Below are 26,099 nucleotides of genomic sequence, written 5' to 3' on the forward strand. Positions count from 1 at the left end.
CCCTCAAACACATCTTGCCACCCCCAAACCCTTCTTACCACCCCCAAACCCATCTTACCACCCCCAAACCCATCTTGCCACCCCCAAACCCATCTTACCACCCCCAAACCCATCTTACCACCCCCAAACCCATCTTACCACCCCCAAACCCATCTTACCACCCCCAAACCCATCTTGCCACCACCAAACCCTTCTTACCACCCCCAAACCCATCTTGCCACCCCAAACCTTCTTACCATCCCCAAACCCATCTTACCACCCCCAAACCCATCTTACCACTCCCAAACCCTTCTTACCACCCCCAAACCCATCTTGCCACCCCAAACCCTTCTTACCACCCCCAAACCCATCTTACCACCCCAAACCCATCTTACCATTCCCAAACCCATCTTGCCACCCCCAAACCCTTCTTACCACCCCCAAACCCATCTTGCCACCCCCAAACCCATCTTGCCACCCCCAAACCCATCTTACCACCCCCAAACCCATCTTGCCACCCCCAAACCCTTCTTACCACCCTCAAACCCATCTTACCACCCCCAAACCCATCCCACACCCCAAACCCATCTTGCCACCCCAAACCCATCTTGCCACCCCCAAACCCATCTTACCACCCCCAAACCCATCTTGCCACCCCCAAACCCATCTTACCACCCCCAAACCCATCTAGCCACCCCAAACCTTCTTATCACCTCAAACCCTTCTTTCCACACCCATACCATTCTTTCCACCCCCAAACCCATCTTGCCACCCCCAAACCCATCTTGCCACCCCCAAACCCATCTTGCCACCCCTAAACCCATCTTACCACCCCCAAACCCATCTTGCCACTTCCAAACCCATCTTGCCAACCCCAAACCCATCTTGCCACCCCCAAACCCATCTTACCACCCCCCAACCCATCTTACCACCCCAAACCTATCTTACCACCCCAAACCCATCTTACCACCCCAAACCTTCTTACCACCCCAAACCCTTCTTACCACCCACACACCCATCTTGCCACCCCCAAACCCATCTTACCACCCCAAACCCATCTTACCACCCCAAACCCTTCTTACCACCCACACACCCATCTTGCCACCAAACCCATCTTACCCCCAAACCCATCTTGCCACCCCCAAACCCATCTTGCCACCCCCAAACACATCTTGCCACCCCCAAACCCATCTTGCCACCCATCTTGTAGGCGGTGGCCGAACTGGTAGCGTACTGGGCCCACATTCACCGCGTGATGGACGACGCGGGTTCGAATCCCCACGCTACCACTCGGATTTTTCAGTCACCGCCGAGTGGCTTAAAACTACCCACATGCTGTCCTGAAGATCACCCATCAACCCGGACTCTTGAGGAAGCCGTCCAAGGGAGTCAAGAACGAGTTCCGGGGGGCAGCATGACCCAATGCAAGATGGCGCCACTATAAACACTCGCCTGCGCCAGAACGGGCTGGGCCGACCATCAGGCCCCACCTGAAAGAAGCCTTGGGCCGACCATCAGGCCCCACCAGGAAGATGCCTACCGGCGCAACAGGCAACGACGTAAAAAAAAAAAAAAAAAAAAAAAAAAAAAAAAATAAAGAATCTTACCACTCTCAAACCCATCTTGCCACCCTCAAACCCATCTTGCCACCCCCAAACCCATCTTGCCACCCCCAAACCCATCTTACCACCCTCAAACCCATCCTGCCACTCCCAAACCCATCTTACCACCCTCAAACTCAAACCCATCTTGCCACCCCTAAACCCATCTTGCTACCCTCAAACCCATCTTGCCACTCCCAAACCCATCTTACCACCCCCAAACCAATCTTACCACTCCCAAACCCATCTTGCCACCGCCAAACCCATCTTATCAACCCCAAACCCATCTTATCACCCCCAAACCCATCTTGCCACCCCGAAACCAATCTTGCCACCCTCAAACCAATCTTGCCATCCTCAAACCTATCTTGCCACCCCCAAACCCATCTTACCACCCCTAAGCCCCTCTTGCTACCCACAAACCCATCTTGCCACCCCCAAACCCATCTTACCACTCCCAAACCCATCTTTCCACCCCCAAACCCATCTTGCCACCCTCAAACCCATCTTGCCACCCTCAAACCCATCTTGCCACCCCCAAACCCATCTTGCCACCCTCAAACCCATCTTGCCACCCCAAACCCATCTTACCACCCCCAAACCCATCTTACCACCCTCAAACCCATCTTGCCAAACCCAAACCCATCTTGCCACCCCCAAACCCAGTTTGCCACTCCCAAACCCATCTTACCACCCCCAAACCCATCTTACCACCCCCAAACCCATCTTGCCACCCCCAAACCCATCTTAGCACCCCCAAACCCATCCTACCATCTTCAAACCCACCTTGCCACCCCGAAACCCATCTTGCCACCCTCAAACCCATCTTGCCTCCCTCAAACAAATCTTGCCACCCCCAAACCCATCTTGCCACCCCCAAACTCATCTTACCACCCCACAACCCATCTTACCACCCCCAAACCCATCTTGCCACCCCTTAACCCATCTTACCACCCGCAGACCCATCTTGCCACCCCCAAACCCTTCTTACCACCCGCAAACCCATCTTGCCACCCCAAACCCATCTTACCACACCCCAAACCCATCTTACCACCCCAAACCCATCTTGCCACCCCAAACCCATCTTACCACCCCAAACCCATCTTACCCCAAACCCATCTTACCACCCCAAACCCATCTTACCACCCCAAACCCATCTTACCACCCCAAACCCATCTTACCACCCTCAAACCCATCTTGCCACCCCAATCCCATCTTACCACCCCAAACCCATCTTGCCACCACAAACCCATCTTACCACCCCAAACCCATCTTACCACCCCAAACCCATCTTACCACACCCAAACCCATCTTGCCCCCCCCAAACCCATCTTACCACCCCCAAACCCATCTTACCACCCCCAAACCCATCTTTCCACACCAAACCCATCTAACCACCCCAAACCCATCTTGCCACCCCAAACCCATCTTACCACCCCAAACCCATCTTGCCACCCCCAAACCCATCTTGCCACCCCCAAACCCATCTTACCAACGCCAAACCCATCTTACCACCCCAAACCCTTGCCCCCTTAACCCATCTTACCACCCCCAAACCCATCTTGCCACCCCCAAACCTTTCTTACCACCCTCAAACCCATCTTGCCACCCCCAAACCCTTCTTACCACCCCCAAACCCATCTTACCACCCCAAACCCATCTTGCCACCCCCAAAACCCACTTGCCACCCCCAAACCCCACTTACCACCCCAAACCCATCTTACCACCCCAAACCCATCTTACCACCCCAAACCTATCTTACCACCCCAAACCCATCTTACCCTCAAACCCATCTTGCGACCCCAAACCCTTCTTACCACCCCCAAACCCATCTTACCACCCCCAAACCCATCTTGCCACCCCTTAACCCATCTTACCATCCCCAAACCCATCTTACCACCACCCCCAAACCCATCTTACCACCCCCAAACCCATCTTACCACCCCCAAACCCATCTTACCACCGCCAAACCCATCTTACCACCCTCAAACCCATCTTGCCACCCCCAATCCCATCTTACCACCCCAAACCCATCTTGCCACCACTAAACCCATCTTACCACCCCCAAACCCATCTTACCACCCCCAAACCCATCTTACCACCCCCAAACCCAACTTGCCACCCCAAACCCATCTTACCACCCCAAACCCATCTTACCACCCTCAAACCCATCTTTCCACCCCCAAACCCATCTAACCACCCCCAAAACCAATCTTGCCACCCGCAAACCCATCTTGCTACCCCCAAACCCATCTTGCCACCCCTAAACCCATCTTGCCACCCCCAAACCCATCTTACCACCACCAAACCCATCTCACAACCCCCAAACCCATCTTACCACCCCAAAACCCATTTTGCCACCCCTTAACCCATCTTACCACCCCCAAACCCATCTTGCCACCCGCAAACCTTTCTTACCACCCTCAAACCCATCTTGCCACCCCCAAACCCTTCTTACCACTCCCAAACCCATCTTACCACCCCAACCCATCTTGCCACCCCTAAACCCATCTTACCACCCCAAACCCATCTTACCATCCCCAAACCCATCTTACCACCCCCAAACCCATCTTACCACCCCAAACCCATCTTACCACCCCCAAACCCATCTTGCCACCCCTTAACCCATCTTACCACCCGCAGACCCATCTTGCCACCCCCAAACCCTTCTTACCACCCCAAACCCATCTTACCACCCCAAACCCATCTTGCCACCCCAAACCCTTCTTACCACCCCAAACCCATCTACCCCCAAACCCTTCTTACCACCCCAAACCCATCTTGCCACCCCAAACCCTTCTTACCACCCTCAAACCCATCCTGCCACCCCAAACCCTTCTTACCACCCCAAATCCATCTTGCCACCCCAAACCCATCTTGCTACCCCAAACCCATCTTACCACCCCAAACCCATCTTGCCACCCATAAACCCATCTTACCACCCCCAAACCCATCTTGCCCCCCCCAAACCCATCTTGCCACCCCAAACCCATTTTGCCACCCCAAACCCATCTTGCCACCCCAAACCCATCTTACTACCCCAAACCCATCTTACCACCCCCAAATCCATCTTGCCACCCCAAACCCATCTTACCACCCCAAACCCATCTTGCCACCCCAAACCCATATTGCCACCCCCAAACCCAACTTGCCACCCCAAACCCATCTTACTACCCCCAAACCCATCTTACCACCCCCAAATCCATCTTGCCACCCCCAAACCCATCTTACCACCCCCAAATCCATCTTGCCACCCCCAAACCCATCTTGCCACCCTCATCCACAAACGTTTCAAGTGTTTAACCGCATCATCCATCCACCCAGCACCTACTAGTCCACTCCCACTACCTCACCTTATCCATTTCGTATCCACATCTATCAGTCTGTTCACATTGACTACAACGCTGATCGACCTACATTTTCCATTATTTGAATCTCACACCCACAGAGCATCTATTACTCCTATGCTTCCTGTATTAAACCTTGCTAACTTGGTATTCACATTTTCCACTTTATCCACACCTGTTCTACTATACTCATTTACTCTGATTTACTGTTATTTAGTCACAACACCCACCCACCCACTACCTCCATTCCTCCCCGCGTAGTGTGAACCTAAAGTGAATATTTATTCTCTTCACGTCAATAAACTTATCATTAATTTCAATAAACACTTCATGCCCCATCACGGTCATCTACCCACATTTATCATCATTTGGCTCCATCACCCACTCACCCTCCCATCCTCACCTCCGTTCCCTCCTGCAAAGTAAGGACCGAAGGTGAATGTCATTGGCTAAGGTTTTCGAATGTCGCTGTTTAAAGATAGAACGAAACTTTACATGCACTCACAGCATAAGATTTGTCATTAGATAAAGGTAATATATTTAATGAAATAGTGTAATAAGAAAAGCATGGAGATTATTTGTATTGTTAAACGATACTGACACATTTTTTCATTAGTCACGTATCACGATTGCGGGAAGGTCATGACGCGAGGCCGTTGAGTCAGGTTAGATTAGTCAAGGACAGGCGCCTTGGGAAGATTACACAAGCGAGAAATATACTACTACATAGTCTCCGTTGCATAGTGCTTCGATACTATTACTTTAATAAAAAAAGGCATTAAACTGGGAGAAGAAATAATAAGCATAATTTTTAAACTTTTTTTCATGAAAATACGCTAAACCCTTCCAGGTGGTGGCCATAAAGTCAATGATCCTTCCCTTCAAGACATTGATTTCCTGAACCAATATCTTACGTGATATTCTTAACATAGCCCTATAGGAAGAAATTCATGGAAGTCGTATCTGAAGGCAACTATCCTTTCTCCGGCATGATCGTGCATCCTATCACTGGAACCTCCTAACCCACACATTTCACCAGCACACGAGGGTATAAGGAGACTACGAGGCCAAACAGCATACACATGACAGCTCCTGAGAGTGAGTTATTCACCAGCTTCCCTCCCCATCCCATCAAACCTCCTATTAATGAAAGCTTTCGATTATATTTTCCTTAAAGACTTCTCAATTTGTTCCACTCATCCACTACCGTGTTCGTCAACCAGTTCTTGCCTATTTCCTCCATGAACTTGAATTTATCCAAATCAATATAATGGAAAAAGATGCCCAAATCCCTAGTCACCTCGTCCCCTTTTATCTCCACCATTAATTTTTCCCTCAGGGTAATGTTAAAAATTCCGTATATTAACAAAGGTTTGAATATTATCAAACTGAAGGTTAGAATCTTTGACACCATTGCCACCAACTTTAAGGCTGTGTTACAGTGAACAGGACTTGCAATAACTTACCGTTTTATGTTCCAAGCACCCAGCAGGCTTCGTACACAAGTGTGCTAATCGTAGAGGAAAAAAAGAAAAAAAGAACTTTTCTCTTTCCACTATGCAATAATTCACAAAACTATTGCATCAGGTATACTTTTAATGCATCGAAAAATTTGTCATTGTGCATACCTAATATATATATATATATATATATATATATATATATATATATATATATATATATATATATATATATATATATATATATATATATATATACACACACACGAGGGGAGATCAAAAAGTTCGCGGAATTTTATCGTAGCAAGAAAAAAATTAGGCTAAAACAAGATTAAACATGTCAGAACATATCACTGAGTGTGTACCTTGCTATTGGTCACCTGCAATCAGTTCTGCGCAGACTATTGTAGAACACAGACCCTCCTTTAAAAAAGCTCCTTTTGAAACCATGGAAAATAGTTATTTTGAGATAAGATCGAATATGAAATTTCTGGTGAAACTTGAATGGAAAGGGACACAGATTATGGAGGCTTTGGAAAAAGTTTATGGTACTACTTCTCCAAAGAAGACTGCAGTCTACAAGTGGATTCAGCGATTCAAAGAAGGGAGAGACGACCTTGAAGACGACCATCGCAGTGGAAGACCGGGAACATCAAAAAATGACCAAAACATTGAGGCTGCTCAAAATTTAATTGAAGAGGATCGAAGAATAACAGTTATTCAGTTAGCCAAGTCCCTAGACATTTCATATGGTTCGGCAAATTCAATTCTGCACGATAATTTGAGACTTAGCAAGCTTTCAGCGCGATGGGTACCAAAAGCGTTGCGCCCTGATCAGCTGATTCTTCGGAGCGATCTGTCTTTAGCAATATTGAACAAAATTGAGGTTAATGAAGAGCATTTCCTCTCCAGAATAATCACCGGAGATGAAACCTGGATCTACCAGTATGATCCTGAATCCAAACAGCAGTCAAAACAGTGGCTTCCACGTGGATCATCGGGACCAATCAAGTTCAAATCTCAAAAGTCAGCTCAAAAGGTGATGGCCACCATTTTCTGGGAATCAGATGGGGTGATATTAATAGATTATCTTGAAGGTCAAAGAACTGTGACAGGAGCCTACTATGCAAATGTTTTAAGGAAGCTGAAAGAGGCATTAGTCAAAAAACGTAAAGGGAAACATCATGGTGGGATCTTGTTTCACCATGACAATGCACCAGCGCATTCTGCGCGGGTTGCAAAAGAAGTTCTTCGAGAATTTCGATGGGAAGTGCTTCCTCACCCGCCTTATAGTCCAGATTTAGTTCGATCAGACTTCTTCCTTTTTTCCAAAACTCAAAGAAATGCTAAAAGGAACTCATTTTAGTGATGTAGAAGAAGCTAAAAACACTGTCAACACATGGCTTCGAACAAGACCTTCGACGTTCTTTAGAGACGGCTAACGAAGCTGGAAGCATCGCCTTGAAAAATGTCTTGACCTGGATGGCAACTATGTTGAAAAATAAATTGAAGATAAATCATATTTTTTGAATAATAAATTATTTTCTGAAAAATTCCGCGAACTTTTTGATCCCCCCTCGTATATATATATATATATATATATATATATATATATATATATATATATATATATATATATATATATATATATATATATATATATATATATATATATATATATATATATATATATATATATATATATATATATATATATATATATATATATATATATATATATATATATATATATAGCAAAAGAGACAGTTCAAGGGCACAAAAAAAAAAATTAAAGAAAAAAAGCCCGCTACATACTGCTCCTGAATAGAGTACAAAGGAGTGGCCAAAAAGAGAGGTCAATTTCGGGAGGAGAGTTGTTCTGATACCCTCCTCTTGAAAGAGTTCAAGTCGTAGGCAGGAGGAAATACAAATGAAGGAAGATTGTTCCAGAGTTTACCAGCGTGAGGGATGAAAGAGTAAAGATGCTGGTTAACTCTTGCATAAAAGGTTTGGACAGTATAGGGATGAGCATGAGTAGAAAGTCGTGTGCAGTGGGGCCGCGGGAGGGGGGGAGGCATGCAGTTAGCAAGTTCAGAAGAGCAGTCAGTGTGAAAATATCGATAGAAGATAGAAAGAGAGGCAACATCGCTACGGAATTTAAGAGGTAGAAGACTATCAGTAGGAGGAGGAGAGCTGATGAGACGAAGAGCCTTATACTCCACTCTGTCCAGAAGAGCTGTGTGAGTGGAGGCCCCCCACACGTGAAATGCATACTCCATACGAGGGCGGACAAGGCCCCTGTATATGGATAGTAACTGTGCGGGGGAGAAGAACTGGCGGAGACAATACAGAACGCCCAACCTCGAGGAAGCTGATTTAGTGAGAGAGGAGATGTGAAGTTTCCAGTTAAGATTTTAAGGATAATCCGAGGATATTTAATGTTGAAGAAGATGACAGCTGAGTGTTTTCGAAGAATAGGGGATAGATGTTTGAAAGATTGTGTCGAATTGATAGGTGGAGAAATTTAGTTTTTGAGGTATTGAAGGACACAAGGTTCCTTCTACCCCAATCGGAAATGCTAGCAAGGTCTGAGGTTAAGCGTTCTACAGCCTCCTGTTGGGATGGCCTTCTATTGAAAGAAGTTGAATAGTGCAGAGTGGAGTCGTCGGCGTATGAGTGGGCAGGACAGTTTGTTATGGAAATAAGATCATTGATGAATAACAGGAAGAGAGTGGGTGATAGGACAGAGCCCTGTGGAACACCATTGTTGATAGGTTTAGGGGAAGAACAGTGACCGTCTACCACCGCTGAGATAGAACGGCCGGAAGGGACACTGGAGATAAAGGAACAGAGAGAGGGATAGAATCCGAAAGCAAAGACTTGTGTCAAACTCTATCGAAGGCTTTCGATATGTCTAGCGCAACAGAGAAAGTTTCGCCGAAACGGCTAAGAGAGGATGACCAAGAATCAGTTAATAGAATAAGAAGATCGCCAGTAGAAAGCCCCTTGCGGAACCCATACTGGCGATCATATAGAAGGTTAGAAGTGGAAAGGTGCTTTTGAATCTTCCGGTTAAGGATTGATTCAAAAGCTTTAGATAGACAGGAAAGTAAAGGTATAGGGCGGCAGTTTGAGGGATTAGAACGGTCACCCTTCTTAGGCACAGGCTGTACAAAGGCGTACTTCCAGCAGGAAGGAAAGATAGACGTTGATAGGCAGAGACGAAAGAGCTTGACCAGGCAGGGTGTCAGCACGGAAGCACAGTTTTTAAGGACAATAGGAGGCACTCCATTAGGTCCATAAGCCTTCTGAGAGTTGAGGCTAGAGAAGGCATAGAAAACATCATTGTGAAAAATCTTAATAACAGGCATAAAGGAGTCAGAGGGGGGATGAGTAGGAGGAATGTGACCAGAATCGTCCAAAGTGGAGTTTTTACAGATAGTTTGAGATAAGAGTTCAGCCTTAGAGATAGATGAGACGGCGGAGCTGCTGTCAGGGTTAAGGAGAGAAGGGAAAGATGAAGAAGTGAAAATGGAGGACACTTTTTTGGATAGGTGCCAGAAGTCACGGTAAGAATTAAAACAAGCAAGGTTTTGACATTTACTATTGATGAAAGAGATTTTGATAAGTCGAAGAATAAATTCTGCATGATTCCGGGCAGAAATGTAAAGATCATGGTTAGTAGGAGTGCAAAGGCTCTGGTATAAAATATATATATATATATATATATATATATATATATATATATATATATATATATATATAGATATATATATATATATATATATATATATATATATATATATATATATATATACTCATTTTTATCAGAGACAATGGCCATCCAGTCCCAGCTATGGGTGAAATAGTGGGTGGTAAACCTCATAGCCCCCTGCTGCCTTGTAGGGTTTGCCTTTGTCGTTCAGGCAAAGGCTAGGGCCACCACTTATAATAAGAACATAAGAACATAAGAACGTAAGGAGTCTGCAAGAGGCCGGTTGGCCTATACAAGGCAGCTCCTGTACACTCAACCCCACCTTACCTCACCATCCATGGCTTTATCTAACCTCTTCTTGAATGTATCTATGGTATTGGCACCCACAACATGGCTCCCAAGCCTGTTCCATTCGTCCACCACTCTATTGGTGAACCAATTCTTGCCTATGTCTTTGTTGAATCTGAATTTGTCTCATTTAAAACCATTTCCACGCGTCCTACCTGGCTCTTTCACTCTCAAAATTTTATTGACATCCCCTTTATTAAATCCCTTCATCCATTTATAAACTTCGATCAAGTCTCCTCGCACCCTTCGCCTTTCTAGAGAATGTAGATTTAATTGCTTCAGCCTGTCTTCATAAGGCAAGTTTCTCACCCCCTGAATCATCTTTGTCATCCTCCTCTGTACAGATTCTAACATCTTGATATCCATTCTATAGTAGGGGGACCAGAACTGAACTGCATAATCGAGATGAGGTCTGACTAGTGCTAAGTAAAGTTTGAGGATGACTTCAGGGCTTCTATTGCTCACGCTCCTTGATATGAAACCTAGTACTCTGTTTGCCCGATTTTTTGCCTGGTTGCATTGAGCTCTAGGACGGAGGTCAGCGCTCACTAGGACTCCTAAGTCTCTCTCACGCCCAGACCTGTTTAGAGGAGTGTCATTTAAGGCGTAATTGTGTAAGGGGTTATTCCTACCTACGCTCAAAATGCTACACTTCCCGACATTGAATTCCATCTGCCACTTCCTCGTTCAATCATATAGTCTGTCAAGCTCATCCTGGAGAACGGTAGCGTCGCTGTCTGATTGGATTACTCTACCGATATTGGTATCATCTGCGAACTTACTGACATCGCTACTAATTCCTGTGTCCAAGTCATTGATGTAAATAATAAAAAGCAGAGGACCCAGCACCGACCCCTGTGGGACTCCACTCGTAACACTGCCCCATTCAGATTTCCTACCATTGATTTGCACTCTCTGCTTCCTACCACTAAGCCACGCCCTGATCCAGTTCAAAACTTTCCCATCTACGCCATGAGCCTGTAATTTTAGTAATAGCCGGTGATGAGGGACTTTGTCGAACGCTTTACTGAAATCTAGATACAGTATGTCATAGTTTTCATCTCGGTCAACCGCCTCGAATACTTTAGTGTAGAAGGACAACAGGTTAGTAAGGCAAGACATACCCTTAGTGAATCCATGTTGTGAATCATGAATTAAATTATGCTTTTCTAGATGGTCCCGAATGCTCCGGGCTATAATTGACTCTAACATCTTTCCTACAACTGATGTTAAGCTAATTGGGCGATAGTTTGAGGTGGCTGACTTGTCTCCCTTTTTGAAAATCGGCGTCACATTAGCTACTTTCCATTGATTGGGCACATACCCAGAATTTACCGACATCTTAAAGATATCAGCAAGAGGGCCACTAAGGACTTCCTTGCACTCTTTCAGAACCCTTGGGAATACTTCGTCTGGGCCCGGCGATTTGTTTTTCTTCAACCTACCAATCTCATCCTGGACTACTTGCCTAGTGATGATCACATCCCTCAACTTGTCGTTCTCGTCACCCTCATATATCTGAACTCTCTCCGGAATGGTTGTTAGATTTTCCTGCGTGAAAACTGAGAGGAAATTGTCATTCATCATTTGGCTCATATCTTCTCCATTCTCAACGAGCTCGCCCGTGTTTGTTTTCAACGGTCCAATTCTGTCCCTTGTTTTCGTCCTGTACAATTTGAAGAAGCCCTTGGGATCGCTCTTGGCCTCGTTGGCTACCCTAATCTCATAATTTCTTTTTGCTAGGCGGGTGTTCTTCTTCACCGACCTGGCTAGCTCAACATACCTACCCCTGAGGTGGATCTCTCCGTTCTTTATTTTCCTATAAATTCCTCTCTTAAAGTTCAAGCCTATTTCATGCTTGAGTCTGCGGGTCATCCATTTGGGGTCGTTATTTTTCTTCCTACGTGCTTGGTAAGGGATATGCTGTCTCTGACCCTCTGCAATTTCTCTAACTAAATTATTGTAGGTCATTTCTACTTGGTTCCCCTGTCTTTCCGGTTCCAGCCCTGAGATCTGGCCCTCATCCAGCCCTAAGGTTTCCCAATTTACCTCCTCAAGGTGTCTTCTGAGCCCCTCATAATCAGCTCTTCTAAAGTCGGGCACCAACACAGGGTTGAGTTCATGGGTCACCGCCCAGTCTAATTTAAACCTAATTTCCTTGTGATCATTGCCACCTAATTCTCCCCCAACATCTAGCTCGCTGATCATATACTCGGTGTTAGTTAAGACCAAGTCCAGAATGTTGTTACCCCTGGTGGGCTCTGTTACTGCCTGCTTGAGAAAATTATCTTGTATTACTTTCAGAAAATCCTCAGACTCTAGATCACCCACCACGCCTTCCCAATCTATATTCCTATAGTTAAAATCCCCCATTATGCAGACATTTTTGCTCCTGCTCGCCCTGCCTACCTCTTGTAGTAATATATCAGTGTCCTGCCTGCTGAGGTTGGGTGGCCTGTAAAGAACCCCTAGAATTAGTTTATCTCTCCCTTTGTGGACGTCCACCCAAACTGATTCTGAGTCGCCATTTGTTTGAATAGAGTTGTTAGCGGAACATTTAAGTGTCTTTAACATACAGTGCCACCCCCCCTCCCCTTCTTCCCTTTCTATCTTTGTGAAACATCTGGTAACCATCTATTTCATACTCAGACATGAAGTTTTTGTTGGCAGTATCCACCCATGTTTCCGTGATAGTTATAATGTCGAATTTCTCGACACATGCTTTCCCCCTCAGTAGATCTATTTTGTTCCTGAGACTCCTACTGTTGGTGTAATAAGCCGTTAGCCCATCCTTTCTTATATCCTTTCGATTTCTCCTGCGCCCCCTAGTCCCAGTCTGCGATGCATTGACAGGCCCTCCCCCCTCGCCTACTCTAAAAAAAATTTGTAGGGTGCTAAGTGATCGCTCGAGGGAGTCTGCGAAAACCTCCACCCCCTGGAGTGACAGGTGCACGCCATCCTTGGCATAAAAGGTGCCTTTATTGTAAAAGAGGTCCCAATTGTCAAGGAAAAGCCAACCATTTCGCTTACAGTGGGCCGCCAGCCTGCTGTTTACTGCTAAGGCGTGGTTGGGTTAGCAAGGGCATGCACCTGGAAAATCTTGCGCCAAAAATTGATAATGGCTCGATTTCAGAATATGGCCCCCAGTACCCGGCAGCCCTTAAGTGGGGAAGGGGTGCGAAGAATCTCCGGAGTTAGCTTTAGAATAAGGACGGTGAGAGGAAGAAGCAAGGAAGTGGTGGAGATGCTGGGTAGGAGAAAGGTTGCCATTTGTTGTGTGCAGTAAGTGCAATTTAAGGATGAAGGAAGCAGAAGGAGCTAATTGAAGATGTAATTGAAGTGATGAGGATAACATCAAGGATAATGCTAGTAAGAATGGTAATAGTAAAGAAACTATTCACTGTTGTCTCTGTGTATGCCACTCAGGTGGGGAGGACAGACGAGGAGAAGGAGGAGTTTTGGGGAGTGCTGGATGACGAGATGGCAGGTCTAAGAAATGAGAAGGTGTTTATTGGAGGAGATTTGAATGGTCATATAGGGCAAAGTAGAGATGGATTTGAGGAAGTAATGGGTGTGTATGGTTACGGAGAAAGAAACAAAGAAGGTGAGAAAGTATTGGAGTTTTGTCAGGGAAACGCAAGTAGACTATCTAGTGTACAGAAAGGATGAAGATTTTTGGATAAAAGACGTGAAGGTGATCCCGGGGGAAGCGTGCCTGCCACAACATAGACTTCTGTGTGCTGACATAGTCACGAAGATAGGAAAGAAAAAGATAAAAAAGAAAGAAGAAAGAAAAATAAAAGTGTGGAAGCTGAGGGAGGAGGAAACCAGAAGAGAGTTTGAACAAAGAATGAAAAGGGAAAATGAGGAAAATAATAGAGGATGGGAACAATTGAAAGAAACTATCATGAAAGCAGGGAGAGAAGTGTGTGGTGAAACAAAAGGAATTAGAAGAAAGGAGGGAGAGACATGGTGGTGGAATGGAATAGTGCAGCAGGCCATCAAGGAAAAGAAAGAGGCATACAAGAAATGGCAGAAGACAAAGGAGGAGGAAGATAGAGAGGTGTTTAAAGAAAAGAAGAAAAAGGCAAGAAAAGAGGTAGTGAAGGCAAAGAAGAAGGCAACAGAAGAGTTGGTGAGGGAGAGAGAAGGGAGACATTTAAAAAAGATGAGATGTTTAAAATTGCGAAACAATTAAAAAGAAAGAGAGAGCAGATGTAGTTGGGGCAAAGTTTGTAAAAGATGGAGGGAACATCATGGTGGAAAAAGAAAAGATATTGGAAAGATGGAGTAAATATTTCAGTGAACTATTAAATGAGGAAAATGAATATACGATAAATGAAACTGAAAAAGTAGAAGGTCCAGAAGAAAAAAAATATGGAAGAGGAAGTAAAAGAAGTACTTAAGGAAATGAAAAATGGTAGAGCAGCAGGTCCTTCAGGGCTAACAGTAGATTTAATAAAAGCAGCAGAAAAGGAAGGAGTGGTGGAATTGACAAGAGTGTTAAACGATGAATTAAAAAAGGGAGAGATACCAGAAGACAGGAAAGGAAGCTACACTATACCCATTTTTAAAGGGAAAGGAGATGCTTTGAAATGTGGTACACCCCCAAAGGTTACTGGAGCATGGCATGAAGGTATACGAAAAAGTCCTGGAGAAGAGGCTGAGAAGGATAATATGAATCGATAAATTTCAGTTTGGCTTTTGCCCTGGGAGATCAACAACTGAAGCAATATATACTAGGAGAGGGCTTCAGGAAAGGTTTATGGAGAAGAGGAGGAGATTATATCATGTGTTTGTAGATCTAGAGAAGGCATTTGACAGAGTACCAAGGGAAATTATAAGATGGGCATTGAGTAGGCAAAGACTACCAGAAAGATTAGTTGAATCGGTGATGGGACTATATGAAGGTACAAAATCGAGAAGGAAAACAGTGGTGGGATCATCAGATGAGTTCGAAATTGGAGTGGGGGTTCACCAGGGAACTGCCCTTAGCCCCCTCTTGAGGAAGAGGAGAGGCACCATGGGAGGTGCTGTATGCAGATGATTTGGCCTAGTAAATGCAGAGACAGCAGAAGAAGTGAAAGAAAAGTTTAATAAATGGAAGGAAGGAATGGAGAAGAGAGGTTTGAAAATTAATATGGAAAAAACAAAGTACATGGTGACTGGAAAAGAAGCAAGAGAAAAGATTAAATCAGGAAAATATCCATGTGGATGCTGTGGGAAGGGAGTAGGTGTAAATTCTGTCTTGTGCACATGTTGCAGGCAGTGGTGCCACCTTAGATGTTCAGGCCTCAGAAATGTAAGAGGAGTGCAGAATTTGATATGCCCAGCTTGTGTAAGTAGACAGCAAGGACAAGAAACTGAGAGGGATAAACTAGAGGTGAATGGAGGAAAGCTGGATGAGGTAGAACATTTCTGTTATTTGGGAGATGTACAGTGGAGAGGACAGTCAGAGCGAGAGTGGCGGCAGCGTGGTTAAAGTGGAGGGAGGTGGCTAGTCTGCTCGTGAGTCGTAGCATCTCTGTACAGAGCAGAGCAGGGGTGTACCAAGCGTGTATTAGATCAGTGATGTTGTATGGAGCAGAAACATGGGCTCTAACTAGAAAATTGATGGAGGTATTGAGAGCAAGTGATCGCAGAATGCTGAGGAATATGGCGGGGATGAGGTGGCGATATAGGGTGTCCAGTGCAGATGTAGCTAACGGATGTGGAGTAGAGGACATGTGCATGGAAACAGTGCTCAGAAGGGAAAGACTCCGATGGTTTGGACATGTGAAGAGTGCAGGTGAGGATACAGTGCTGGGAGTTTTTGAGAGATTAGAGGTAGAAGGAAGGAGACCAGTTGGTAGTTCTAGGTAAACGAGGAGAAGGTCTATACAGGAAGATATGGCATTGATGGGATTGGATGAGCATCGGACAGAAGACAGAGTAGATTGGAGGAGAGCCATAAAGCGTCCAACCGCTCAGGAAGAGTGAAAACGGACGTTAAACAAAGTGGTGATGATGATGATATATATATATATATATATATATATATATATATATATATATATATATATATATATATATATATATATATATATATATATCTATATATATATAAGAAGAACATAAGAACATAAGAACATAGGAGTCTGCAAGAGGCCGGTAGGCCTGTACGAGGCAGCTCCTCAGAACCTAAGCTCCCGTGTAGCTCCCGTGTATCTAACCCCACCTAATATCGCTGTCCATGAATTTATCTAATCTATTTTTGAATGTGACAATTGTATTGGCACTCACCACATGACTGCTAAGCCTATTCCATTCATCCACCACCCTGTTAGCAAACCAAGTTTTGCCTATGTCCCTGTTGAATCTGAATTTATCCAGTTTAAACCCATTATTTCGTGTCCTACCCGGTTCACTTACCAACAAAACCTTATGAATGTCTCCCTTATTAAAGTCCTTCATCCATTTATAAACCTCGATCATGTCTCCACGCACCCTTCGCCTTTCTAGAGAATGCAAGTTTAACTGTTTGAGTCTTTCCTCGTATGGCAAGTTTCTCAACCCCTGAATCATCTTAGTCATCCTCCCCTGCACCGATTCTAACATTTTGATATCCATTCTATAGTAAGGTGACCAGAACTGAACCGCATAGTCAAGATGAGGTCTAACTAATGCTAAATATAGTTTGAGGAAAACTTCGGGGCTTCTGTTGATTACGCTCCTTGAAATAAATCCCAGTACCCTATTTGCTCGATTTCTAGCTTGAATGCATTGTGCCCTTGGACGGAGATCAGAGCTCACTAAGACCCCTAAATCCCTCTCGCACCCAGACCTGCTTATGAGAGTGCTATTTAAGCAATAGTTATGTGAGGGGTTGTTCCTACCTCCACTCAGAATACTGCACTTCTCTACATTGAACTCTATCTGCCATTTATCCGCCCAGTCATACAATCTGTTTAGTTCACCCTTGTAACGGGCTTGTCGGGGGGCGTTTAAAGGGTGTTGATTAAGACTTCAGCTTCCTTAAGGCTAATCATATTCGTAGCCTTTATGTACAAGAAGCGTCGGAGCGAGAGCGACTGTCGTTGTGTGTCAGTCGGACTCTCGTGAAGGAGTTGCGAGTTACAGGTTGGAAAATAATTGTTACAATTGGTCACGTATGTCAAGGTGACCTCCGCGCACCATCGGAGTGCGAAGTATACAAAACTGAGACGGTAAACACTGACGGACGACATTCCTATAAGGTGGCGTGATCTATCTGTCGTGGGTTTTTCCATTGACAATTGTATGCCTAATTCGTGGTGATATTAAATAAAAATAATACATTGATATCCTACAATAACACCCTGGAGAATACTAGCGTCCTGATCCGACTCAGTTACTCTACTGATCTTGGTATCATCTGCAAACTTACTGACATCACTACTAAATCCTGTATCTAAGTCATTGATATAAATAATAAACAAAAGTGGACCTAATACCGATCCTTGTGGGACCCCGCTTGTAACACATCCCCAGTCAGATCTTTTACCTTTGATTTGCACTCTTTGCTTCCTATTGCTAAGCCACGCTTTGACCCAGTTAAAAACTTTACCCTCTACTCCGTGAGCCTGTAATTTAAGCAACAGTCGTTGGTGAGGAACTTTGTCAAACGCTTTACTAAAATCAAGATAGATTACATCATAATTTTCATCTCTGTCTACCGTCTCAAATACTTTATTGTAGAAGGACAAGAGATTGGTGAGGCATGACCTACCTTTAGTGAACCCATGCTGCGAGTCATGAATTAAGCTATGTTTCTCTAGATGCTCCCGAATGTTCCTGGCCATTATGGACTCCAGCATCTTGCCTATAACCGATGTTAAGCTAATTGGGCGATAATTTGAAGCAACTGACCTGTCCCCCTTTTTGAAAATCGGCGTCACATTAGCTACTCTCCATAGGCTCGGCACATAGCCAGTATTTACCGACATCTTAAAGATGTCGGTTAGTGGGTCACTGAGTACATAACCTAATTCCTTTAATACCCTCGGGAATATCCTGTCAGGACCTGGCGACTTGTTCTTCTTAAGCTTATCTATCTCATCCTGAACTACTTGCCTGGTAATGATTATATCCCTCAATTTATCGCCATCCCCGCCCTCGTACACCTGAACCCTTTCCGGAACAGTCGTTCGATCCTCCTGTGTGAATACTGAAAGGAAGTAGTCGTTCAACAATGTGCTCATATTTTCGTAATTTTCTACTAGCTCCCCTGTGTTTGTTTTCAGCGGTCCAATTTTCTCCCGTGTTTTTGTTCTATACATTTGAAAGAAGCCCTTAGGATTACTTTTCGCCTCATTTGCTACTTTGATCTCATAGTTCCTTTTTGCTATCCTGGTGTTTTTCTTAACTAATCTAGATAGTTCGACGTACCGGCCCTTTAGATGTGTTTCACCATTCTTTATTTTCTGATAAATTCCCTTCTTTAACCCTATCTCGTGTCTTAGTCCACGAGTCATCCACTTAGGATTTTTCTTTTCTTTTCTAAGTGTTCGCTGTGGTATATGCTGTCTTTGCCCCTCTGCTATTACTCTAACTAAATTATTGTAAGACATTTCTACCTGGTTCTCATGGCTCCCCAATCCGCAGCTCTTACCCTCATGAATCCCTGAATTATCCCAGTTTACCCCTTCAAGATGTCTTCGAAGCCCCTCGTAATTTGCTCTTCTAAAATCTGGAACTAACACTGGGTTTAGTTCGCGGGTTACATCCCAGTCTACGATAAAACGAACCGTTCTGTGGTCACTATTTCCTAACTCTCCGCCCACCTCCAACTCACGTAGCAAGTTCCCATTATTGGTTAGGACTAAGTCTAATATGTTATCTCCCCTGGTAGGCTCAGTAACTACCTGCTTAAGGAAATTATCTTGTATAACTTCAAGAAAATCCTCGGCTTTAAGGTCACCCACTAGGTCTTCCCAGTCTATATTCCTATAATTAAAGTCCTCCATTACGCAGACATTTCTACTCATACTCGCCCTGCCAATCTCCTGTAGTAATATGCTCGTGTCCTGCCTGTTAAGGTTGGGTGGCCTGTACTCCTAGAGTTAGTTTTTCTTTCCCTTTGTAAACGTCCACCCAAACTGATTCTGAATCCATGTTATTTTTGACTGAATTGTTAACTAAACATTTAAGTGAGTCTTTAACATATAGTGCAACTCCACCTCCCTTTCTGCCCCTTCTGTCTTTGTGAAACATCTGATAACCCGTTATTTAAAATTCTGATCTAAAATTTCTATTGGCAGTGTCTATCCATGTCTCAGTGATCGCTATTATGTCAAAATTTTCTGAACAAGCTTCACCCCTTAGTAAGTCTATCTTGTTTCTGAGGCTCCTGCTGTTAGTATAGAAGATTTTTAGCCCGTCCTCTGTTACTCCCCTAGAATTACTTCTAAGCTGCCTGGTTATATTATGAGCTAGATGTCCTCTCCCATTACTCCCTTTACTCCCATTACTCCTCCTCCCCTCGCCTATATATATATATATATATATACATATTTTTCTATATATATATATATATATATATATATATATATATATATATATATATATATATATATATATATATATATATATATACATATTTGAGTGTGTGTGTGAGTGTGTGTGTACACACATCCAAAAAAATGCTCAAAGCTTTTAATTGCAAGATATTTGCAACCTTCACTTATGCTTCGCATCGGTTTTTTTTTCATCTATTCTGTTATTTTAATGAATACCTTTTCCCCACACAGTGTGTGATCGGTGGCCGGCAAGGTCGGGGATGGGCTGGACGGCAGCGGTGAAATGGTGGGTGCTGGCCTGCCTGCACACCTGTCTAGAGTGGGTGTTGGCGGTGGTGTTCGGCACGGTGGTCCTGACGCGGCTGGTGTTCGCGTTTATGCGGGGCGCCGTGAGGGACCCAAGGGTGAGGGACGCGCCCCCGCCCTGCCTGGAGCACCCTGACCTCGGCAGACACAAGTTCCTCAAGCTGCAAGTGAGTTCTGAATCTTACATCTCGTAAAGATCTTTGCTTGTCTTTTTTCAGTTTAATGTTTGGAGTTCTTAGTTTTCTTGTGGATTATTTGGATATTTTTCTTCAAAATTTTTTTCGTTTTATTTTTTGTGTGTGATTTTTATCTACTAATTCTATTTATTGGTTTAATTTTTGTGTTTCTTTGTTTTAACATTTTGTGTGTCATCTCAGACGAAACTGCGTGTCTTCCGTCTGAATTGCACTTCGTGTCGTGTTTGTTCTATTCCTGTTTTTTGTGCATTTCATATTATTATTCTTGTATATTTCCTTTTCATTCTTATTCCTTCCGTTGATCACCTAATATCTTAACAAGCATGTATTATATAAATATGCTGACTTACTTTGGAACATTCGTTAGAATGTCTAAGGTAACCATCGCTTGTCTCGCTAATACGTCACGGATGATCACCTAATAGCAGTACCTAAAAACAAAGTTTATGAGAGAGAGAGAGAGAGAGAGAGAGAGAGAGAGAGAGAGAGAGAGAGAGAGAGAGAGAGAGAGAGAGAGAGAGAGAGAGAGAGAGAGAGAGAGAGAGAGAGAGAGAGAGAGAGAGAGAGAGAGAGAGAGAGAGAGAGAGAGAGAGAGAGAGAGAGAGAGAGAGAGAGAGAGAGAGAGAGAGAGAGAGAGAGAGAGAGAGAGAGAGAGAGAGAGAGAGAGAGAGAGAGAGAGAGAGAGAGAGAGAGAGAGAGAGAGAGAGAGAGAGAGAGAGAGAGAGAGAGAGAGAGAGAGAGAGAGAGAGAGAGAGAGAGAGAGAGAGAGAGAGAGAGAGAGAGAGAGAGAGAGAGAGAGAGAGAGAGAGAGAGAGAGAGAGAGAGAGAGAGAGAGAGAGAGAGAGAGAGAGAGAGAGAGAGAGAGAGAGAGAGAGAGAGAGAGAGAGAGAGAGAGAGAGAGAGAGAGAGAGAGAGAGAGAGAGAGAGAGAGAGAGAGAGAGAGAGAGAGAGAGAGAGAGAGAGAGAGAGAGAGAGAGAGAGAGAGAGAGAGAGAGAGAGCGCGCGCGCGGCAGCGACGGCGGCGGCGGCGTCAGCGATGACCGACTGGTCAGCATGTTGGTGTGGTGAGCCATGGGACCTGGGTTCAAGTCCCATCGATGAACGTTGACAATTTTCAACCATCGCCAACTGCGGAAGATTACCCACATGCTGCCAAGATCTTCAGTCAACCCTAACTTAATCGACTTCGGTCAAGTGGAGCACGGAGGAGCAGCATGGGCCAACGATGGAAAGAGTTTTACTCGTATATCACGGTAGCCACTGTAAAGAAAATTCGCCTGCGCAACTAACGGGCTGGGGTCATTCACGAGATCCCTCAAGAAAGGTTACCAGTGATATAGGCCCCCCCCCCCTTTCCAATATATATATATATATATATATATATATATATATATATATATATATATATATATATATATATATGTATATATGTATATATGTATATATATATATATATATATATATATATATATATATATATATATATATATATATATATATATCTATATATATATATATATATATATATATATATATATATATATATATATATATATATATATATATATATATATATATATATATATATATATATATATATATATATATATATATATATATATATATATATATATATATATATATATATATATATATATATATATATATATATATATATATATATATATATACATATATATATATATATATATATATATATATATATAGGGTAGAAGTGATAGCGTACTGGACCACATTCGCCGCGTGATGGACGACGCGGGTTCGAATCCTCACGCTACCACTCGGATTTTCGGTCACCGCCGAGTGGCTTAAAACTAACCACATGCTGTCCTGAAGACCACCCATCAACCCGGACTCTAGAGGAAGCCGTCCAAGCGAATCAAGTACGAGTTCCGGGCAGCATGAGCCAATGCAAGATGGCGCTATAAACACTCGCCTGCGCCAGAACAGGCTGGGCCGACCATCAGGCCCCACCTAGAAGAAGCCTTGGGCCGACCATCAGGCCCCACCGGGAAGATGCCTCGGCGCAATAGGCAACAACGTAAAAAAAAAAAAAAAAAAAATATATATATATATATATATATATATATATATATATATATATATATATATATATATATATATATTTGCCCTTATTCCATGAATCACCTGTAATATAATGGAAACAAGTCAGTGTTAGGGTGTAATACATCACTAAATTCACTAGTAATATATGTAAAAAGGAACGATCCTATTTTTGTATTGCTTCATCAAGTTCACTGGTACTTTTTTGTATCAACCTATCATTTACAGTTGATGTCATTCCTTCATAAATTCATATGTATTAATTATCTAAATTCACAATGTTATATGTCGCCTCATTGTTATCCATGGATTATTTTAAGTGTCAAGCATATGTGTCCATTATAAATTCATTCATTCTTTAGCCAATGTATTTTCTTTCATTGCTTAATGAGCACACGTCCATTATCTGAAGTATTGTGTGTGTGTCTTCCTTCCGTTACTCAGCAGAACGTCAAACTTCACTACGTGGAGGCAGGCAACCCCGAGGCCCAGCTGGTGGTGATGCTGCATGGGGCGCCGGACTTCTGGTTCACGTGGCGAAAGCAGATCACCACCCTCAGCCTCGACTTCTGGTGAGCTGTCAAAATGTTGTATTGGGGCAAGGGACTGGTGCGCTGCTGCGGCGTAATGTGGCGGGAATAGACTGAGGAACTGCCGCCGCCGTGTTGTATATGGGACAGTACAAACGTTGGCCTATGTGTTAAGTATTCTAAATCTAAACTGCTCTCTTCTTGGGTCTACATGAAGTCATTTCACAACTGTGTTCCAACAATATACTGTCTAAATATGGCAGCTGTCATTGAAGTAAGTTAACTTCAGGAATATAACAACGGGCATAGTTAATGGTAGAAATCCATGATTATCAGTTGGCACTCTCCGTCTAAATCTTTGAAGAGTTACACATAGACATGCTATAGTTTACCTGACATTCAGCGTGTGACAGACCTCGGACATACGAATCAAAGCACTTAAGATCAAAGAATTGATGTTTTTTTTTTATCATTAATGGACGTCTCTAAATGTAGACACATATTGTCGTATTGGTAGATCTATTGTTTGGTGGTGCTTGTTGCTGTGGTGGTGGTTTGTTACAGTCTTGATGGTATTAGTCACAGTGGTTGTAATACAGGTGGGGGTGTTAAGGTAGGGTCACGATGGTAGACGCACCGTTTATGTTCTGTTGGTGCGTTTAGTGGTAGGAGGAATTGTCATGTATTAGGGTATTGATAATAGTTACAGAAGTTATTACAGTGCATTTTTTATTATTGCAAGTTTATAGCGGTGGCAGTGATAATGCAAGCGTCAAATGGTGGATGTATCTATAACAATAACATTACTGGTGGTGTTAGTGGCTGTGCATTTAAGTGGCGATAGCAGTGGCAGTAGTAGTATGATTGTAATAAGAGTGGAAATGGTAGTACATGTCGTTATACTGGTGGATAAAATGTTTACAATAATGATTATGCAAGGTGGCACCAGTGGTTGCAGGTATGTACTTTTCATATAAATAGTCACGGTGTCATTTTGATTACAATAGTAACAACAAAGGCACTTTGAGAGCGGGGGTGCTTATACGCGTACCAGTAATGGTGATGGTAAGGGGGGGGGGGGGGGTTGATAAGAGAATACTCCCTTGCTAAAAGTAGTTATTTAAGGACACTAGTATCAGGAGTGATTGTATTAGTAGGCCAAACACTCCTTGGTACAAGAGTGATGGTGGAGAGGACAGCGATAATCTGGCATCTTTTTATAAGACGTGCACTTACGAAGACGATACACGTAACGACAGTGGCAGTACTGGTGGGGAAAACACTTCTTGGCGCAGACGTACAGGTAGCCAAGAAAAGAAATCCTACCCAAGAACACTGAGTGACATGAAAATCATCTAAAATATTAGACATTTAAAATCAATCGTGTTCATTCTTTCTAGTTTTTGCTTATTCTCCATTCTGTCGTCCACGAGGCGGCCGATTATTTAGGCATAACTGTATAAAGGTATCACTAGTTGTTGTTGGTATTGTTGGTGTTGCTATTGTGGTGGTGGCGGTGAGCAGGTACACTCCTTGCAGTGTCGTGGCCCTGGACCTGCGCGGGTGTGGTGACTCGGACGCTCCGTCACGCAGCTCCCAGTACGCCACGCCCATCGTCGCCCGGGACGTGGCCAGCCTCATCACGGTACTCGGTGGGTGGACAGGACCGGCCTCGGAGAGGTTGGAGTTCGATACTTCATTATCTTAATAACAACTTTTCTCGTCGTTCACTCGGAAATTTTAAACTTCCCGTATTGCATATATATGTGGTGCTCACGAGTGCTTTGTTCTCATTAGTTATAAAGAAACGTTCAAGTTATTTTGGCATTTGTCGTGCGTATTAAACTGGCCTTGTTATACTGAATATACTCTGCTTTAGGACTCTTTATACATCAGTTTCATAGTTAATTTAATTGTTGCCGTTTATAAGCTTCCAATGATCCGTTTCCTAAAAACAAGTCTTCGCTTACTTTGCTTTTATGTTCTTTATCCGTAATCCCTCATTATCACTTGAGCATCGCAAAAGAGAAAGAAAAAAGGAATATATTTCCTCAACTTAATCAAAGACACCATTGACACTAAAATAGATATCTTATTTGACAACTATTTCCTTCGTAGTTGGGCTTCTTTTACTTGCCATTGGTCTGTCAGCTTAATCTTAAAAATAAAACTATCAGCCTACCTTAGTCCTCACCTTTTTACACCCAGGTCGCGACAAGGCTCACCTGGTGTGTGCGGGGCAGGGAGGGCAGGTGGGCTGGTACCTGTCATACCACTACCCGCAGCTGGTGTCCAAGATGGTGCTCATCCACGCCCCGCACCCTTACGTCATCCGCCAGTACATCAACACGAGATGGGCCAACTACCTAAAGTCCTGGTGTGTGTGTGTGTGTGTGTGTGTGTGTGTGTGTGTCACTTTCTCTCTACATATTCAACACGTCTCCATGTCTCTTATATATCTATATTTTTTATTGTTCGATATACGCGAGTTTTTCGAGTTTTGCTTCGTCGTCCATGATTGTACTTAACATAAAGCTACTTCCTATACTACTACTACTACTACTACTACTACTACTACTACTACTACTACTACTACTACTACCATAACCTTCGTCAGGTATCTTTATTTCGTCCGCCTTCCCTACGTCCCGGAGTTGGCGGCGCACGTCAGCGACAACGGTATGATCGACCAGATGTTCAGCCCCCTGGTGGCTGCGAAGGCAATCACAGAGGACGAAATAGAGGCCTATAAATTCACCTTCTCCAGGAGAGGTAAGGACTGGCAACACTTTGGTGGAAGGGCCTTTACTAGGGTTACTATTTCTCGTGGTAATTTTGGTAAAGATCTTTCTCCCTTTACCATAATTTTAATCTTTAACCTCTTATGTTCCTTTCCCTTTTTCCTCTTCAGAATATTTTAGTCTCCTTTCCTTTCCTTTGATTTTGTATTGTTATTCTTTGCTTTCTCCTTTTTATTTGGCTTCTTTCCTTTGCT

General features: G+C 43.7%; 1 protein-coding gene across 4 annotated transcripts in view; it reads left to right on the plus strand.

Annotated features, from left to right (window-relative positions):
- The window catches only part of LOC127006502 (epoxide hydrolase 4-like), a 58,605-nt gene that overhangs the window by 23,821 nt on the left and 8,685 nt on the right, over positions 1–26,099 (plus strand). For 3 of the 4 annotated variants that reach the window (XM_050876445.1, XM_050876444.1, XM_050876447.1), the window contains 5 exons: positions 20,218–20,459; positions 23,019–23,146; positions 24,644–24,756; positions 25,313–25,481; positions 25,722–25,876. In XM_050876445.1, the coding sequence (XP_050732402.1) occupies positions 20,247–20,459; positions 23,019–23,146; positions 24,644–24,756; positions 25,313–25,481; positions 25,722–25,876 (778 nt within the window). In that variant the 5' untranslated portion in view covers positions 20,218–20,246. The remainder of the gene's footprint in view (positions 1–20,217; positions 20,460–23,018; positions 23,147–24,643; positions 24,757–25,312; positions 25,482–25,721; positions 25,877–26,099) is intronic. The other variant, XM_050876446.1, reaches the window with a different exon arrangement.

Source organism: Eriocheir sinensis, chromosome 33 (genome assembly GCF_024679095.1).
Source record: "Eriocheir sinensis breed Jianghai 21 chromosome 33, ASM2467909v1, whole genome shotgun sequence".
NCBI classification, from domain to species: Eukaryota; Metazoa; Arthropoda; class Malacostraca; order Decapoda; family Varunidae; genus Eriocheir; species Eriocheir sinensis.